At 46.7% G+C, this 21,088-nt stretch overlaps 1 protein-coding gene across 2 annotated transcripts in view; it reads right to left on the bottom strand.

The window, feature by feature from the left end:
• Positions 1 to 21,088, bottom strand: part of LOC146809241 (zinc finger protein RFP-like) — a 255,257-nt gene that overhangs the window by 185,119 nt on the left and 49,050 nt on the right. For both annotated transcript variants that reach the window (XM_085616066.1, XM_085616067.1), the window contains exon 3: positions 2,569 to 2,799. In XM_085616066.1, coding sequence (XP_085472192.1) covers positions 2,569 to 2,799 — 231 coding nt within the window. The remainder of the gene's footprint in view (positions 1 to 2,568; positions 2,800 to 21,088) is intronic.

Genomic DNA, 21,088 nt, shown 5'->3' with positions numbered 1-21,088 from the left:
GGTAGGACCACCCACTGCCACACCGTCAAACCTGCGTGAAAACGACCTGCCACATTATTACTTTTTTAGTCGCTGGCAGGCAATTCCTTTAGCGTTTCCACATTGTGCCTATAAAATAGGCACCACAAGGGGAACATCAATAACAGTTCCAGCATGGCGTGGACTTTTCAGTCCATGCCATGATGGAACTTCTGTGCATGCACACATTGTTGCACATGGTATGCCCCCCTATGTGCATCCACGGGGTGGGAGGCGCAGGGGGACCCTGTAGGGCCTCCTTTGTTTCCTCTCTGCCAGGGTTATCATGGAGGAGGAACCGCCATTAAAACCCTGGTAGAGAGAAAAGTCCTAATATGCTTGGTGGAACCACCGCAGTCCAACCAAGCAGATAGATGCCTCTGGACCGCTGCACCACCGCCAAGGAATGCCAGTTCCAGAACAGCATGACCACTAGGTTATTAATGTGGCCGTGGCAAGACCACCACCACCACCACACCATGAATCAGGCCCTTAGAGATATGGATAGGACATCAAACTTGACAGATTTGCTTTATATGAATTTCTTGGTAGTTTTTAATATAAATGCGTTCAACCATGTTCAAATTGTACCTGTACATAGTTTATGTACATGGTACTTTATATAGTTCAATGTTACCTGCTCACAACAAAACTTTGGTGCAGTTTTTAATGTTATCTCAAAAGTTATGGGGAGGACATGAAGGTGAATGTTGTGATGGAAAATTCAGCATCAAGGAAAAACCTTTTATTTTTACCCCTAGTTACGTTCTATTGCCTTGCATTGGAAATGCAGTCCCTTCATTTCTGGCATCTATTGTTGAGGGTTCATTATTGATCATCATCTCTCATTTTCCATTTGGTCATTACTGTTGATTGTGGGATTCCCACATGTAAATGTATTTAAACATAAGGGATACATATTTGTTTAATGGTTTGTGTATAGGACGTTTTATCAGTGTTGTCATATTCTTAATGGCACTCTTAACATTTTTGTGTGGTTTTGATTTGAGTGTATTTATATCTTTTATTGTGGTGTCTTATTGGGGGGCTTTGATTGGCTTAATTTTAAGGATTATACATGATGCTTTCCATGCTGAAGTACCCCACTTTGTACCAATTCCATTGATTTCCATTTATCAAATGAATATGAATTTTTCTGGCCAATTATCATAGAACACATGAGTCCAGGACCAACTAGTGGCATTATAAATCCTGTGTTAAAATTGAATTAACATTTATTATATATGTTTAGGAAATGGGCATTCCTCGTGGTTATGTATTTCCCTCTTTTTTTGTGTGACTTGGCATTATTTTATAGAGATGACATATAGAGTCTATCTTTTCAAAAAATATTTTTATTTTTGAGTTGACAAATAATAGTGCTATTTTACACAGACATGTATGAGTGGGCAAAGTAGTTTTACAGAAGTACTACTTTTACATGCATGTATATGCCTTTTTGGAATACTGGAGAAAAGTCCAGCTTGTAAAAGTACAAATATTGTATAGTCATCTAATTATACAAATTGTATGTGAATAGTCCTTAAATATTTACATTTTATATGTTTTGAGACACATTCACAAAGACATTTAAGAGTCATGAAGTTCAAATACAGGAATAGTACTTCGGGGCCTCATAAATGCCCGTATGAGTTTGGCCCAATATGTTTTGAACCAGCTTTTTTATGTTGGATGTCACTGTAGGATTCAGAAAATTGTACCCCTATGTAATTTAAAGGTACATGGAAGTAATAGAGGCAGGTCCATAACACATTAGCTGCCCCCACAAACCAAGTATACAGTTATCATCTGGCTATATCTTCTTTTAACACTTAGATGAATCTCAAACTGGGTTTAATTAACTAGGTTCAAAGTGCCTGCAGGACTGCACATGCGTCTGTAAGTAATGCCACTGAAGGTCTGAGTACACAACAGGTGTATTTGATACGTATGGTCAAACATGATATAAATATTACATAATATATAAATAATACATTGATATTACCGTTCTATTCGATTTGTCTCAATAAACATTTTCTAATTGTATGTGGAATTTAGCAAGTTTTGCATATAGGCTAGTAATGTTCAAGAGACATAAAAAACATGAAAGAGGACTTGATCAAATTAAGTTGTGCCAGTAAGGGGATGCACAGAACATGGTTGGAAAAACATTGAAGGGATAAAGATACATTTTCATGAACATGGAGCAGTGCAATCGGTGTGGTGTGGTCCTTATAAATGAGTGAGCCATTGGCTGCATTTAGAATTGTCCCCGTTCACTTATCAGAACAACACAGAACACAAGTTATTTTTCTTGAGGGCCCAAAAGCTTCTGAAGTCCTTAGTCATGAGCATATTTGAAGGATCTTTCAAGGTACCACATGACAATTATATCATTATAAAATGGATTGCAATCACAAATGTCTCAGGGCCAAATTTAGACTTTGTGTACAGGTTACTGCACCACAAACATAACAGATATCCTGTCCGCTGTATCACAAGTGCCATAGAATACCCTTCAAGCTGTAATTCCAGGCATCTGTCTCTTACCTTTATGAATTCTTTTGCAGGTTGCTCACACATTGCCACTACCTCATCAATGAATGTTTGAAGGTTATGTAAATCCTGTGAGAATTTGGTTTTGACCTCCATCTCATATACGTGAATATGGGTCTCTGCCTCTTCAAGTCTGTGAAGAAGATTTTCCTCCTCATCATTTAGTTTCTGGTGCAGCGCCTCGATTTCTTTTTTACTGTGTGCTCTCTCTACTTCAATTTCACTCTGCAAAGAAATGGACAATAAGACCAATCTAACGGAGTATACATAATGTCACATTACATGGGTGGTATTTTTATTTAAATCTGCACAAAGAAAGTATTTTATGCTCAGAATTATACAAGTGAGCACAATCCTGCATAAAGTGTACAAATATTCTGATTTTATGGCACAAGCGAGGTTAAGGTCCTTGAATATCACCTCAAAATCTAATGAAACCAATACAAAAAATTGAGTTATTTGCCCATGCTGGTGAAAAATGGATTAGTGATTCTTATATCCCTTATCGCACATTCAGTAAAGCATGCAACATCCCAAATAAAACATGTTAGACAAAGATAAAAATTGAAAAATAATTATAGCGCAAATCATTTACACACTGTATCATTGATTCCTAGCCTTGGGTCCAAAGACCCCTGGTTGTTTATGACTGTTTAGAAAATTAAAAAATATTAGCAGATTAATAAAGTATAATACATAAAAAGCAAAGTGTGTAATTGTAAAGAAACTCTGTAAATGTAAGGAGCTTTAAAATTAGAGGCTGAAATTGTTCTCAATTTCCTTAGCTTGATTTGTGGCAAAAGAGAAACAGCAAATTGTATGGGCGCTTGGTAGCTTAAAGTGAAGCACTGCTATGTGCTGACAAAACCAGAGCATGCTTTAGGGGCAAAAAAAACAAAGTCAATGCTAAAATCTAGCTAAATTTTGAAATGCTCCAAACTCCTTTAAATGTAAGCTTTTGTTTTTGTATATTTTCTTTGTGAAATAAATAAATGTATAATTTGTGTATTTGTTTGAATTATTCCTGTTTCTTTAATCTTACATATTGTTTTGAGGTTGAAATTGCAGAAATTGCCTATCTTGGGGTCCCCGTCTGTTGACATTGATTCAGTGGGGGTCCACAAAAGCCAAAAGTTTGAGATCCACTGTACTATATGATGAGTAGGCAAGTTATGAAATATGAGTCCAGAATGCAATTTTAAACTATTATTCATTTAGAGGACTGGAGTCGGATTCACAAAGATATTCTTGCATTCTGTATTTAGATCCTGAATCACTATTTCACATACACATGCAGGTAATAATGCATCCTTGCAAAGCATAATAAATGTTCCACAGGTCCTAGTGCAAGCCCCTGGCCCAGGCACCACTGCACCTGCTGCACCACTGCTAGCTATATTGCTGCTTACTTAGTGGGTCATTCCTGAAGAGGAAGTCAGAGATACTGGCAAGGAAAGAAGAGTATTATAGTCTTCAGAGGTAGTTGGAGGATTTGGACATGAAAAATTATGTGAACACCCACAAATGTTGGCAGAGTGAGAGAAACAATATATTATCACATGTACAAACCTGTTAACAACAGTATCAGGAGGTGCATGTTATTCTGCCTAGAAACAGTCTAAGGTTCAGCCAGCACAATTAAACTATAGATAGGAAAGCAGACATGCCTTTGGCACACCTAAGGCAAGCCCGTCTGCAACCCGAATGCGACCAGCGCCAGGAACCCTGGACCTCTGCACCGCCAACGCTACAGCCCAACAGCACTCCACAAACTCAAACCAGGCCGCAACAACAACTGCATGCAAGCCACGCCGGCTGACACCCACGGACTCTTCAGCTGTCACCGCTGCCGACAAACCTACAGCACCGCCAGGTACGTGCACCCAGCACACCCCGACCGCAGGAACACAACCGAACCAGAGACCCTGCAATGCATCCTCCTCAACGTCCGATCTCTCCTCCAACATGCCACCGAAATCTGGGACCTCCTCGACAGCACCACATCGGACATAGCGAAACCTGGACCAACACCTCCTTGGGACCGGACATCGCTATCGCCATTCCCAAGGGTACAGCATCTCCAGAAAGGACCACCATACCCACCCAGGAGGAGGAATCATCCACAAATCCACCCTCCACCTAAGTACACTCCCCGATGAGGCCACAGACATGATGGAACATCTGCACTTCAAGATAAAGACCAACCCCACCAGCACCCTCCAAGGAACCCTCATCTACCGAACCCCTGGACCCCGTGGACCCTTCACCAACTACATTACAGACATCATCTCCCTGCATGCCTTTGCATCCACCAACTACACCCTGCTGGGAAATCTCAACTTCCACATCGACAATCAACTGGACCCCAACACCACATCCCTCCTGGACAACCTCCACAACATTGGCCTCTGCCAAATCGTGACCGAACCCACACACTCAGCAGGACAAACCTTCGACCCCCCTCTTCACGACAGAAAACTCCATCAACTTCATCCACACCACCGAACTCCCATGGACTGACCACCATTGCGTCCACTTCCCCTTCAGAACACCCACCATCCAAAGACACCGGCATCTGCTCATATGAAGAAACTGGACCAGAATCACCGACGACCAGATCACCTCCTCACTCAGCAACTCCCACCCAACCAGCAGAGAAAACGACGACCCCAACACAGCAGCCCGAACCCTGCACAGGTGGATATCTGACAGCGCCGACACCATAGCCCCCCTCAAGAAAATCAACAACACCCACGCCTAGAAAGCCAGATGGTTCACCACCGAATTCGAGAATCCAGACGCACCTGCCGCCTCCTCGAAAAAGCCTGGAGGAACACCAAATCCACTGAATCTCACAACAACTTCAGAGCCTCTACCAACGCCCACCACCAACTAATCAGGAAAATAAGGAAAAAAGTGATTGAAGACAGAATCTCCACTCATGCACACAACAGCAAAGAACTCTTCAACATCATCAAGGAGTTCACCCAACCCACCAGTGAGTCGACTGACAGCCCTCCCTCACAAGACCTCTGCGACAAACTTAGCACCTTCTTTCACCATAAAATCAAGAGCATCTACAACTTTGACGAAGACAACCAACACACGGAACCCCCACCAACCACCCCCGATACTAGAGGTTGGCGGAATTTTCGTAGTCGCGCTACGCGAAGCTCCGCAAAATGGTAAAAAATCTCCGTGAGCATGCAGAAATTCCGCGATCACGTGGAATTTCTTGTTCGCGATGCTTTTTTTCTGTTTGCAAACGCTGTTTGCGTGCTCGGGAGGAAATATCTTGCGAACACGCATTTTGAGAACACGAACAAGCAAAAAAGTCTGCAAAGTCGCGGTACGCAGAATTTTGGGAAAATCTGCGTTCTCCGCGGGACGCAAAATTACTCAAATTCCACGAACGGAACGGAATTTACTGCCCAGGCCTACCCGACACCCTGAAGCCAACGATTGACAGATGGACAGCCCTCACCACCAAAGACACACTGAAGACAATGAAGTCAATCCACTCCGGTGCCCCCACAAACCCCTACCCCCACCATATCTTCAACAGAGCCACCGACACCATCGCACCCATGCTCCGCACACCTTCAACCACTCCTTGGCGACCGCTTTGTTCCCAGACGACTGGAAACACGCCAAGATCAACACCCTCGGCGGACCCACCGACCTAAAAAACTACAGATCCATCTCCCTGCTCCCATTCCTGGTGAAAGTCATCGAGAAAGCCATCAACAGCCAACTCGCTGCATTCGTTGAAGAGCACAACATCCTCGACTCCTCCCAATCCGGCTTCAGGAAAAACCACAGCACGGAAACTGGCCTCCTTGCCGCAACAGACGACATCTGCACCTAACTGGACAGAGGAGACACCGTGGCCCTCATTGTAGGAGAGTAGGATCTGCTTCACATAGGTACCCCCACTTTTTGCTGGTGTTTCACTGTTTTTCGACCTTAGTCTGGCTGTGGCCCTGTTAATCAGGACAACAGCCTAGCTGCTTCCTCTTGGTTTACATGTACATTAGGTACATATCTAATTAGATTCTGGAGTGCCTTATAAGCCCCTAGTATATGGTATACTATGTACCTGGGGCATTTGTACCCCAGAGGCCTACCAGGAGCTGAAGCATATATTATGCCACCCCTGAGACGCACTCCAAAATGGCACCACAGGTCTGCTACTGCAGCCTGGGTAAGGGTGTGCCTGCACCCCTTACTGTGGAATAGGCTACCTATATCACTACCATTATACAGACACATATAAACTTATAAGCCACTCCTATGGCAGGCAGGCCTTGACAATCCTGAAGGCAGAGTGCTTGGTTTTATGTGAGAGGGTGCCCAAGCATTAGCTGAGCCCCTCTGCAGCTTTCGGAAATCCTTCCTTTTAGCTGTTCTGTGATACAGCCATACCATATACTCTTAAGTGCATTATAACCTCGCGGTAAATGCTAACTTTGGGATTGCTGCATCAAAACATGTCGTGTTTGGTGTCAAACACTTTGGAATACTACCCCCCTCCCCCCCCCCCCTGGTGGCAGGGGTAGCATTCCATCCTTCTAGAGGGAGAGACACTGGTCAAACCCGGTAGGACTTTCCTGAGCCCTGGCATCACAAAATGGATGCCTCTGCCACAGACACGGGTCTGGCCTCCTGCTGATGACCGAAACTCCGGCAGGGGAGGCCTGGACAATAGGTTTCCTGTCGAAGGGAGGTGTAACCACCTCCCCAGACAGGCAGATGTGCATTGGGGCTGGGCGGGAGCACTCTCTGGTGCTTTGAAGTCCTGCACTGGGGGCACGTTTGCTGACACTGTGCATAGTACAGTTCAAACCAGTTGCAGGGGCTACCTGCTCCTGCTCTGGTGTGAAACTGGACAAAGGAAATGGGTGTAACCACCCCTCTTTCCAAGCCCACCCATAGTTGGGGCCTTAGAGTTAGTCCATCCCCTAAACTTGGTGTAAGTATAGGAATCCAGTCCCTAGGACTTTAGATTACCCTGGACAAAACTCTGCAACATATATCCTGGACCTTCGACGTTCTATCCTGACTAGAAAACTGAAGAAATCTCCCTTGGGGTCAAGGAGTGACTCCCCTGCTTGGCAGGCACCAAAGAAGCAACTGACTGGTCTGCATCGCTGAAGCTCCCGCCGGACGCCAAAGTCTTTGCATCACCAGAGGTGGATTTACAGACTTCCCCGAGGCTACCCTGAGTCCACAGCAAACCTGAGGCCCGTGGCTATCGTGGGTGACGTGGAACCATGACCCCTGGACACCGTTAACATTTGTAGCAACACTATCTTCCTGGTCCTCCTCGAAGTTGTGCTTTGGGCTCCGAGTTGCCCCAGCCTTGAGGACTTCTTGCACCAAAGATTGTTGGCCTCCACTCCACGAGTGACCCGTGGGCCAGCTTCAAGTGCTACCGCTTGAGGCTCCTTCATGATCACTAGCCCATTGGCTAGCAGGTCCCTATGAAGGCAACTCTTTTTCTGATTGGGCGTTCCTGGTTGCTCCAGATGTGCCCTGACTTACCCTTGTTGGGTGAGTCCCTCAGACCTTGCTGGTCTGCACCGCAGTCATTTCTCTGAATTCCAGTGATTTGCCGTTGCCAAGGCTTGTTGGGTCCAATCTGCAGCACTTGACAGACATTGTGGGTCAGCTCGAATCTGGCTCATGGACTTCGTTGACGCCTCCTGGACCTCGTGGCTGAAGAGTCAAGACACCCATCAACTCACCTGAAGCACCCGACATCTGTGGGCATTGGTCCATCCTGCCCTTGGTCACTGGCTAGTGACCCAGACTCTGTCCCCTCTGCTTTCAGGTTCCTTCAATGCTTGTTCCAGGCTTAGTTCTCTTTGGACACTTCTCCTCTTCACGGCAGCAGCAATTCTTTGCTGGCTTCCATTGAAACCGACGATGCGACCCGACACCAAAAGACACCTATGCACCCGGCTTCCCTGGGTGAGGTCACTCGAGTACTCCGGTGCTCCCGTGGGTGCTAGAAAAGGGTTTGGTCCTGACTCAATTAGAAGTGTCCCTAATCTTTAAATTTCCAACCGCAAAATTGCCAATAGAAGCTAACGGGAACCCGCGGTTGTGTTGACATACTGCATACAGTCCCCGTGGGTCCCCTGTATCACTAACTTGGGTGGTTCCTTGGGGTCCCAGCTATTCTACAGGCTCTAGGCCTTGTGTCTATTCCAGTCGTGGTTCTTATACCACTTTTTTGGTATATGGTTTGGTACGCCCCTCGGGCCCAAACATGTATATGTGCTATTACTGATACTTGCTAACTTGTAAACAAAGTACTTCGAACTCCAGTCTCATAAAGTGACTAGAGGGGTGTGTTTTATCCTAAATACATATATTTTGAATATATACCTGGGGGCAGATCTATGTTGCAGATGCGCCACTTTTACGCCGCCGTTGCGTCACTTTTGTGACGCAGCGGCGGCGTAAACCCTGCGCCGCGTTGCGCCCAATTTACATCGTGACGCATCTATGGAGATGCGTCACGGTGTAAAGCCCTGCGCCACGTAAAACCTGCGTCAGGTTTCACGTGGGCGTGTCGACAGAGGGGGGGGCGTTCGGTCGCAGGAACGCCCCTGAAAAGTGACTCAGTCAAATCTATAAGATTTGACTGAGTCACTTTCCCAACGCTGATGCGCCAAAACCCTGCGCCTGCTTGAAGCAGGCGTAAGGCTTGACGCACCATGTTAGGGATAGGGTAGGTTGGAACAGTGCTGGAGTTGCGTCGCGCTTGCGACGCAACTGAAGCACTGCGCCAACCTTACGCCATCGGATGCGTCACGCATCTGTTTATTCCTGCGCCATGATGCGCCGCATTGTAAATGCGGCGCATCATGTGTGGCGCAAGGGTAAACTTGCGTGACGCATCATTCCTGGCGCATCCTTGCTGATTTGCAGGGATGCGCCAGGCAACATAAATCTGCCCCCTGGTGTGGTTGTCTTTCATTTGATCATTCAAGAGATTCAAGAGATTATAGACTGGTAAAACAAGCTGCTTTACATTCCTTCAAGACTTAGCCTGAAGGCTGCTCTCCATAGCTACCACTAGGATAGCTTTCAATAAAGGTTGTCTTTAACCATTCACCATAAGGGGTTGTTTGGACTGATACAAGGTGCACACTAGAACTAGTGGACAGCATATATCAGACCACCTTCTCACACTCATCCTCCTCGACCTCTCAGCGGCGTTCAACACGGTCTCCCACCGCACCCTAACTCACAGACTTCACGACGCAGGGATCCAGGACAAGGCCCCCGACTGGATCAGCTCCTTACTCTCTGGCAGAACGCAGCTGGTCAGACTCCCCCCTTTCCTCTCAGACCCCACACCAACCACCTGCAGAGTCCCTCAAGGGTCCTCCCTCAGCCCGATGCTCTTCAACGTCTACATGGGGCCGCTCGCCCTCATCGTCAAAGCCTACAGACTCAACATACTCAGACGTCACCTAACTCATCCGCTCCCTAGCCAATGAACCCGACACCGCCAGACACAACTTTTGAGAAGGCATGGAAGCCATCACCAAATGGATGAAGAACAGCTGCCTACAACTAAACACCAACAAGATGGAAGTACCCATCTGGGGCCCAAACCCCAACACCTGGAATGACACTTGTTGGACCCCCACCCACGGAAACCCGCCCACCCCCATGGACCAGGCACGCAACCTGGGAATCACCCTGCGCTCCGAGCTCAAAATGGGCTGCCAGATCAACTCAGTGTCGTCCTCCTGCTTCCGCACCGTCCGCCTATGTAAGACATTCAAATTGATCCCCCGTGAACACAGAAAGACCATCACTCACGCCCTGGTCACCAGCAGACTGAACTATGGCAACGCACTCTACGCCGGAATACACAAAAAACTCACCCACAGGCTACAGAACATCCAGAACGCCGCCACAAGACTGGTCCTCAACCTGCCAAAACACTGCCACATCTCCCAGCATCTGCACACACTGAACAGGCTCCCTATCAAGGCAAGAGTCACCTTCAAGATGCTCACCCACACACACAAGGCCCTCCACGACACCGGACCAGCATACCTGAACAGCCGACTCAATTTCCACGCACCCAAAGGACCCTATGATCAGCCCAGCTCTCCTACACCGTGGTCCCTCACACTAGAAAAACCAGATCAAGAAGCCGCTCCTTCTCCTTCCTCGCAGCCAGAGCCTGGAATGCTCTTCCGCTCCACCTCAGACAGACAGCGTCGCTTCCCATCTTCGTAAGAAACCTCAAGACCTGGCTCTTCCACAGACCCCTCCTTGATGGACTGCACCCTGCAACCCCCCAACCCCCAGTGCCTTGAGACCCTTAGGGGTGAGTAGTTGCGCTTAATAAATGCCTGATTGACTGATTGAGTGATGTTGAGGTCATTAAACCTATTATCCAATTCAAGAACCCACAGATTTGGAACACACCGTCAGGCTGATAAAGTCTCAGCAATGATGTGAGCAAATTTGCACTATATAAAAACACAGTAGTACGTCACATTATTTTGATTGAAATGAGGATTATTACTTAATCACAGAGTTTCATGTCTTAAATACAATTTGTTATGCAAAACATATGCTGCAACTTTTTTTTTAAATAGTATTATATTTGCATCTAAAACACAGGCCCATATTTACTAAGACTTTGTGTTGTCCTTGCTATGTGCAAGGCAATGCAAGGCAACAAAAAGTCTTATCTACTATTTACAAAAACAGACATTGGGCGATTTGTATGACTTTGCAAAGAAATGTAACAGAGCACTGCTGCTTGCACTGCATTGTGGTATGAATGAATGAAGCACTCTCTTATTATTCAGTTAATTAAAACGTACAATAAGAACAAGTTAAAAACAATTGTCTCTTTGTCAAAAGACATTAAAAAATTATTAAAATGCCAACTTGCCTTGAGGGTTTTTAGCTCCTCAGTGTCATAGTCCATATCCCTATCAGCGGGACATTGGATTGCAGGAAAATGCCTAGGGCCATATGTAGGTAACCTAGAAATACCGATTCCTAAATACCGAATTTTACCGAATCGGTATTTAGAAATCGGTATTTCCTATGTACCTAATTTTTCGATAAATTTTACCGAATCGGTAAAAATCGGTACATTTTTACCGATTTTACAATACCGACCGAAGGTGAGGAGGAAGGAACAGGGCACCTGCCCTGACTGAACTTGAGGAGCTCGTGGAGTCCACGATTAAGCCCGAAAGTGTCGTTGGGATTGGGGATGCAGACAGCTCTGCCAGAGCTGCTACCAAACAAGGTAAGATGCATGCACAGCATTGTGCCCCCCCTTCCCCTATCCCAAATGCCCAATTGGGCAATGTGAACCCCACTCCAGTACAGGTGTTTGTGCAGACCAGCAATACCTTATGGGAGATGTAGTCATTGAAACCCCTATCATGACAAGAATCGCACAGAACAACAAGGCATGTGACACACATCAGCGATAAGCAGGCACAGGACAATGAGATAGTTTTGCAGAAATGTATTATGATGTTAGCAATGCAGGGCTGCAGGTACACTGAGCTGATGTTAAATTTCGGTCCACAGGCGATACTTCGCGCAGGCCTGCTCAGGAGAAGGGAGAGAGGGCACCCCGGAAGGACAGCACAGAGAAGGCCACCACGAGTGCTGGGCAGACAACACCACCACAGCCAGCCTCACCACCACAGCCAGTCTCGCCACCACATCCAGCCTTGCCACTCCTGCTGGCCTCACTCGCATCAACACCACCTGCATTGGTCAGGTCTAGGCTGCGTGCTGTTGCCAGACTGCATGTGTCAGAGTCCTCATCAGAAGACTCGAGGGGGAGGAAACATCCACTGTGTCACTGGATGGTAGCAATGCCGGTTTGCCGTCCGCCTCTGAGGGAGCACACACAGGTGCCAGACGCCGCCGCAGGGCTCGGGTGAGCACTCCACCTCCACAGGGTGAGAGCCATGGTGTATTCTTAGGGCTGGAGGCAACCATGGTCAAGGTGCAGCGCCTACAAGGCAAGGCAATCCAGTCAGTACAGCGCCAAATGAAGGGCCTCAATGACACAATGGGCAACATTGACAGGGGCATAAGCTCAATTGCTGAGGGCATGAGGGAGATGGCTGTGGGCATGCGGGACATGTCCCAGTTCGTGATGCTGCTGTGCACTAAAATGGATGAGGTCAGAGCTACACAGCGAAGGGAGAGGCAGACAATTGATCACCACACAAGGGCAGTGAACCGCCTGGCAACTGCCGCTTCTCTGCTCTGCAGGCACTCCGTGGCAATGCAGGAGGGGCTTGCGCACTGCAGCAATGATGTTTCAAGGGGGCTGGTGAAGGTGACCAGTGCACTTGAGGTGCTGCTTACAAGCCAGTCTGCCACAACTGGTGCTGTGGATGCTGGGGACAGCGAGGACACCACCAGTAGGAGCAGCATTACCCCCCCCCGTCACAGACACACGGAGGAGCAGCAGACGGCATGGGGCTGCCACTGGTTCCACAGCCAGTGAGGACACTCAATCACTGGCATCCCGCACTGCAGTGCGTGGGCGCAGACGCTGATGCAGCACACACTTACAGGACACAGTTGGGTGTAGTAACCCTTGACTTCCAACTATGGATGTCACCAATTTGATAGGCCAGTTTTGGAGTTGTGTTGTGGCGTAGTGCCGGCTAATTAAAACTATGTCATTGCATCCAACTACTGGCTGTGTCCCCTTACTTACTTAGAAATAGTTGCATGTGATCTCTGCCCGTCTCTCTCTCCCATCTGTTGCTGCTGCCACTCCTGCTGAATTGGGCTCTGGCTGTGCAAACTCATCATCATTGTCCTCCAAATCTGTTATTTCCACCTCTGTACCTGTCTTTGTGGCAAGGTTGTGCAGCATTGCACAAGTGGCAATGATCTTGCAGCAGATGATGGGTGTGTACTGGCGTGCACCTCCGCTTTTGTGGAGGCAGCGGAACCTGCTTTTCAATAGTCCAAACGTGCGCTCCACCACGTTGCGTGTTGATTTGTGTGCCACATTATATCGTCTCTGACTCGGGGTTGATGGGTGTAGGTAGGGAGTGAGGATGAATGACCACACGGCATATGCACTATCGCCTAGGTGAGTAAGAGAGTACCATTTGTCACATACTTCAATACACATTCATATGCGGTAAGTATTAGGGAGTGTAACAGTGATTTACCTAGCAGGTATCCTTCTCCAAATTCTCCGGCAACCAGGCTTGTGTAGATCCCACTGTTCTGGAAGATGTAGGAGTCGTGGGTGCTCCCAGGACACTTAGCTACGATATCAGTGATTATGTTGCCTGCATCGCAGATTGCCTGCCCATTTATGGAGTGGGTGGACCTTCTGTTCCTGTAGATATACTCAGTGGCTGCTGGTGGGCAGATTGGAATGTGTGTGCCATCAATACAGCCTATGACATGCGGGAACTGTGCCATCTGGTAAAAGTCGGTCTTTGTTTTCATCAGTTCATCCTGTGTGTTTGGGAAGCTAATGTAGTGTTGCATTCTCTGCATCATGGCATCCAGGAACTTCCTGAAGAAACGGGACAGGCAACTCTGGGATACCCCGCCTACCACAGCTATCACCACCTGGTAACTGCCAGATGTGAGTAGATGTAGGCTACAGAGCACCTGCACATGTGGTGGTATGGCATGCGCCCTTGTTGTTGGATGGTCCAGGAGTGGGTGCAGGTCCCTTATCAGATCCATGATGGTTTGGGGGTGTAGCCTGTACCTTTCATGTATCTCAGCCTCAGTCTGTTGAAAGAGTGTGATGCGCTGTCTGTAAATGCGCTCCTCCTGTCTCCAAATCCTCAGACCTGCTGCCTGTAGACGTAGGCGCCTTGCAATCACATACAGAGCCGCCATGGTGTTCACGCTGTTGCATTTTGGGATTGCTTATATGCACTGTGACTGATTACCACCTGCTTTCACTCAGTGTTAATTACCAGCTCTTAAATACCGAATTTCATGGAATTTGGTAATACCGATTTTACCTACATCTCTTTTCTCGTTTTACCATTTCATATTTACCGATTCGGTAAATATGAATTCGGTAATTATGAATCAGAAATGTAGAATTCGGTAAAGATGAATCGGTATTTACCGATTCATGATTACCGAATCCTTCTTTTTGGACTCCTACATCTCATTTGGCTAAATACCGGTCGGTAACGGGATATTTACAGAATTTCGGCCGTTACCGACCGGTATTTAGCTACCTACATATGGCCCCTAGTGCGTTATTTGAACTACAATATAAAGGAAAAGAGCAGGCAGAGTGCAGGCATTTGACTGTGAAAGCTGACCCATAGTTACAGGAGTCTCATTAAGAACAGTGCTAGATACGTTTTGCAGATATCTAGATAATAAGTAATACGTTTTAAAATGTACAATCAGTGCATTAGCGATAAAGCTCACTATATTAAATGCTTATTGCTTTTACTGATTACCAAGTGGGTGAGCAAAAATATACCAGGTGCCATCAGAGCATTTAGTGATGAAAGTGTTATCATATCACAGGCCTAAGGCAAAAGCTCACTGGCTGGCTACAGGAAATGACCACCAGCCACATGTTCACAACAACAATCACCCATGGCATAAATTATGTTTCAATACAACAAACACCACAGAAACAGTTGTTTCATGCACCCTTAACTGCACTGGGCCTACTGGCTGGAAAGCCCATTGCAGACTAGGCCACATAGTGAATTAAATGATTATTGCAAATTTATTAAAAAACATGGAGAAAATATACTAAACTGTGCAACATTTTGTCTTTACAGAACAAGAAATATTACATGCAAAAAAATACAAGGTCCCTACTGAAACTGCAGGCCAACCACCACAATCAATTTTAAAAATCAAACAAAAGTACAAATAAATTCTAATGCATGCTCCCAATCAAACAAACAAGTTTTTGAACTTACAAGTGAAATCTCAAATACAAAGTCCTTAAATCCAATAGCATATATGCAGCAGACAAGGAGAGGGATCCTTCCAGCTCCAAATTCAAATGAAAAGTGACCAGGAGATGTACAAAACACTGGGAGGAGCCTACTAGACAGGACCAGGAATTTGAAGTCTCTGGTGCACTTCCTTCCTGTCCCAGTGTAAAAAATAGTGTACAAAAAAGGCTTCTCGCACCAAAAAAACCCAACTCCAACAGTCTGTTCGAGAAGTAAATCCACTCGAAAAGCTTCTCAGCTGCTTCTCGTGGACAACAGCTGCTTGAGCGGTATGTTCTCGATCGGCTACATTGGCGCAGTTGCGACCATAAGCTGTACAAGTGGGCGCAAGCTCGTTAGCGGTCGGAGATTATCATGGTGCGAGCAAGCACCAAAACAATTCTGGAGCACAAATGGTGAAAAAAACCTGCTTTGAGCCTGGGAAGTCGGAATTCAGGAACTCTCTGCTTCTCCACGGAGCACGGGTTGCCTGAATTCTGTAATCTATGGGGCAGATTTACAAGCCCCTTTGGCCTCATTGCGCCTCCATTGCTTCACTTTTTTTGAAGCAACGGTAGCGGAAACAATGTGGCCAATTTACAACGTGATGCATCTAGGGAGATTCGTCACGTTGTAAAGCACTGTGTCACATTATACCTGCGCCAGGTATAATGTATGCAGGCTAGGCGTTCCCACACAAAAAGACATGTAGAACTGAAGCAGTTAAATTTGAAATAATTCACTGCATCGCTCTATGCCCTCACTGCATCAAAATCCCTATGCCTGCTCAGACCAGGTGTAAGGAATGACACAGAGCTTTTTGTATGGGACTCACCTATCTGTTGTGGCACATTGCTGGAGTTGCATCACTTTCACGAGCAACTCCAGCAATACGTAACTTTTGTGCCAACAGATGTGCCAGTATTTCTAATGCATCTGTTAATCCTTGGGCCATGGAGCACTGTATTGTAAAGACAACGCATCCACGGTGGTGCAAGGACATTTGACACTGGTGCACGGAAATTGATGCATTTATGCAGATGCTTCAGTTCCTTGTAAATCTGCCCCTATGTGAGCAGAGCAGAGTTTACCACCAGGGCATACTTCCAATGTTCAAGTGCACAATGGTGGTGACATGCGCAGAGTTGGAGTCGATGGTTACTGTTTTCCCCGAACTCTGGGTAAGTGCTTCCATTAATGCAGTTAGCTTTACTGTCTGTGTTGAGAGGTGGGGGAGGAGAGGCAGCTGTGCGCTAAACCATAGGCTGTCGCATTGTTCTCTCTACAGGACATCACTACGGCTGCCCCTGTATGCTATAATCCTGGCTCCCGTTGTTTTGCAGAGGACTCGTCAATGAACAGTTATTTGCTGTCAGGGATGGGATCTTCCTCAGTATGGCTGATCCTATCGGGGAGGTGAGTCGTACAATCATGGGCCTCCTCACCCTCCTTTACCTCGTGCGCTAGGAAAGTGGCTGGGTTCCCGGATGGCACCGAACTATTTTTAGTGATGGTCTAAAGAGCGTCAGTTCATACTCTAACACTTGCTACGTCAGCGAGCTCTTCCCTTTCTGTATGACTGCAAATACTGAATGCGCTGCATACAAGGTCAGAGGCACCTCCCTTAATCAACAGCAAAGGTCGCAGGGCCCAAGACCTGTTCACATGGGAGTTGGCCCACCAAACTATTTTTAGTGATGGTCTAGAGAGCGTCAGTTTGTACTCTTAACACTTGTTACGTCAGCGAGCTCTTCCCTTTCTGTATGACTGCAAATACTGAATGCGCTGCATACAAGGTTAGAGGCACCTCTATCACAAAGGAGGAACTTCAGTCAACAGCAAAGGTCGCAGCACCCAAGACCTGTTCACATGGGAGTTTGCCCTCTATGATGGAATCTAAACGTTTGCTGTAAAACGCAAGTGGTTTGTGTCCCATCCATTGCTGTGACTAAACAGAAAGAACTCCTTCCTGTATTGGGATATTTCCGTCTTTAGTTTATCAAAGGTTTCTTGCATCTCGAGTGTCCAGACCAGCTCCTTACTGTCGGTTGTGCCTTTTATCATCGCCCCGGGCAGGAGAGCAATGAGGAGGCTATGATCGAAGACCCCTTGTCAGACATAGTTGGATACAAGTAGAAACTTTTGCATACCCTTGTTTGTCCTTGGTAGTGGCATGGCCCTGATCAAATCTGCCCTTTCTGGAGTGATCTACCGGCCAGTTGATGAAATAAGCTGACCCAGACAGTTAACCTCCTGTTGCACATATTGTACTTTCCCTTTTTCAAACTTGTATCCCCTTGTGGCCAGTGCAGAGAGGAGGGCTATCATCTCTTGGTGTTACAGAACTCTGGAGGGGCTGCAGACCAAGATGTCATCAGCATATTGGATTAGAGTGCTGCTGGACTGAAAGTTGGTGCAATCCTTTCTCAGTATTCTGTTAAGAATACTGGGGGATTTGCAGTACCATTGGGGCAGTTTCCGGTATAACAGCTGGATCCCATGGAAGGTGAAGGCCATGCAATACTGGCTGTCATGGTGCAATTGGATGCTGAAAATGCATTCTTTATTTCTATCATGGAGAAATAGCTGGAGTCTGCTGGTAGCCTAATCAGTATAATGGAGGGTCCGGCACCACCGGGTATTCCGGGACCACAATGTCATTCAGGGGACACAAGTCCTGAAGTAGGCACCAACTTCCTCCCTGGCTCTTCTTAACTTGAAAGATTGGGGTATTGCAGGGGGAGACCCCACATGTAGGACTCCTTAAACTATTAGTGCCTAGATCGTGGGGGCTCTGCCCACATATGCCTCTTTAGACATCTGGTACTGATGCAAACGTGCCAGGAGGGTCACCTCCCTCAGGGTTAACCTTACTTGGACTGCAGTGTTGGTAAGCCTTACATAGTAGGACCCCTGGGCCCACAATTGGTATGGTACAGAGGCCGAGTCCGGCTCCTGACACACAGTGAGCACTGCCAGATGCACTGCATCTCACTCTGTACTTCTAACGGAAGGTGGATGGGGTTACTGAAGATGATCTCTGGTGGTACTTGCCGAATAGGTGGTCAACCGTTATCTCCCTCAAACTAATGCTGGTCTTGGTGAAGAGGACACATGCCCACATTGTACATGTCTGTTCTGTTGCCAGCAGTAAACCATACCTGGGCCATATCTGGCTTCTAGTGCGAACTTCGTATCAGAGGAGCCCTCTCGGCGGAATTCAAACACGGAAGATAATTGCAGTTCTGGTGTGTTTGCCACAAGAGTGAGAACAACCCAGGCCAGCAAGTCAGTGGGTGTTTCTCTTTCCGGTGCAGCTGTGCCCTATAAACATATCAGGGTCCTGAATGTGGTTGGGCATACTCCTGGGGTGGAACACATCTTGGTTCTGTCTTCAGAGAAATAGATGGTCATGTTCAATTTGTCCATTAAGCCTCTGCCCAGGAGGTTAGTAGGTGATAAGGGGTGATGCAACAGATGCTTCCTCACTTGACTCCCCCCACCTCTAACTCTAAGGGCTTAGTGAAGGGGACCCTTATGACCACTTCTGAGAATCCCTTTGTGTCCCCTTTGGGGCACGGTACCCTCTTTTAGACAGGACTTTGTTTCCCCTGTGTCAATCAGAAAACTGTGGGGAGTGTCGTTGATCAGGATTGTCATGGTGGTTTCCTCATCAGGTCGCTGTGTCATAGAAAGCAAGGGCATTTGAGGATGGGGGTATCGTCTTCGCCCATTGGGTAAAGGATCGTCCTTGTGACTACATGCTGTGTCCTTCTTGAACCTCCGCGGCTGTGCCTCCCTTGCTGCTGCTGCCTTCTGTGCCATGATGACTACCATGGTTCTGACCCAAGTTGCCTTTCCTCTGGGAAGGGATCTAGTGGCTACCAAGTCGTGTTTCATTCACTCTCTACTTACTTTCTACCTTCTTTCTAACTGTTCTTTTCCCATATCATGAGGCATTGCTGCATATAGGGAAAATCCCAGTCGGGGCTTTCTCTCCTGTTTCTGATGCAATCCATCACTTCTGTCATATCCTATGGCTCAAAGGATTCCCCCTCCGTTGGCCAGGACCAGTTGATATGGCTCCCCCTTTTGATCCATACTGCTAGAAGGTCACAAAAGTGGCAGACAAACCTTTCCCATCATCTTTGGCTATGATTTCTCTAGGAGTGAGCTGGCATTCTTGGCATTCCTGGGGACCATAAACGCGGCCTTGGTGGCTGCCCTGTGTCTGCTCAGGGTGCATGGTCTAAGTGTGTCTTGTAGTGTCATCATCGAATGCTGCCCCCCTCAGGCCAGGGGAATAAGTATGTTCCGGTATAGTGATGCAACTCGCAGCAGTGCTTCTCTAGGTTCTTAGCTTGCTTTCATGTGGTCTAGTGGAGTCTCCATGACGGAGTGGGAAGCTTGTTTCTTTTAAGCGGCATTCTTTTAAGGGTTTGGAAAATTTCGGTTATCTCGAGATTTTCTATAAATTAATTACCAATTCTACTCTTATTTGGGGGCACTGTTTACATTGGGGTGTTACCAAAAAACGAAAATCTACTGGTTATGGGCTGAAAAACAACCTGTTCTCCTTTAAACTTGGACGCAACATTAGAGACCATTTAGTTCGAGCTCACATACCATCTAGGAGTGACAATACAATTCAATCATGCCTGGGTCTACCCCATCACAGGCCAAGTTGTGGAAACTGTGTTGCATGCCCACTCACCAACAACACAAAAATGTTTTAATATGGCACCAGTACCCATAAACTGAAGTTTTTTTCAAACCGTAATTCCACTAACTTGATTTATTGTATTAAATGTCCATGCAATGTCATGTATGTGGGTCAGACAACCCAAAATGTAAAAGCAAGAATCAGTCAGCACAAGAACAGGATACGCTGTCAAGTCATGACTGCACCATTGGTGGAACATTTTATGGAAAAAGGACACTCAGAACAGACCTTCGCTGGCAAGTGATTGACATTATACGCCCACACGACATAGGTGGTGATCCTCAAGACATCCTCAACAGGCTTGAGTGCAAGTGGATGTTTTACTGTCGATCCATCGAGAACGGACTCAATACTATAGATGAATGGAACATGATTCTGTAAATGTGGCCACCACAAACTTAACTTCACAATGCTGCAACCACAGACTGCTGCTACTAACCCTGTATCCCAATACAATGCTATTGGTTTTAAACTAACTCTGTATTCAATATAATGCCATTTGTTTCAATATGGATTTTTCTACATGTATATGTTTTCACCACTTTTTTCTCTTATTTACCACTTATTGATTGATTGATTACCTGAGTGCTACATTCGCCTAACTGTTACCTGGGGCCTCCCCACCCTACTCCAGCCAAGCACTCCCACCTCAACATGGGCGACTACCCGGCGCCACTGTCATTTATTAGGTTGCACTCCATGCTCGTGACCTCACCTCACGCATGCACAGCCACCTGCGCGTTGCTTAAATCTCTCCTTCATCGAGAAAGAGATTGTGTAGATTTATTCCCTTGCCGACACCGGGTCTCTC

This window comes from Triturus cristatus, chromosome 7 (genome assembly GCF_964204655.1).
Source record: "Triturus cristatus chromosome 7, aTriCri1.1, whole genome shotgun sequence".
In the NCBI taxonomy this organism is placed as follows: domain Eukaryota; kingdom Metazoa; phylum Chordata; class Amphibia; order Caudata; family Salamandridae; genus Triturus; species Triturus cristatus.
Note: the sequence above shows the minus strand (reverse complement) of the source record. Positions and strands in the feature narration are given on the sequence as shown.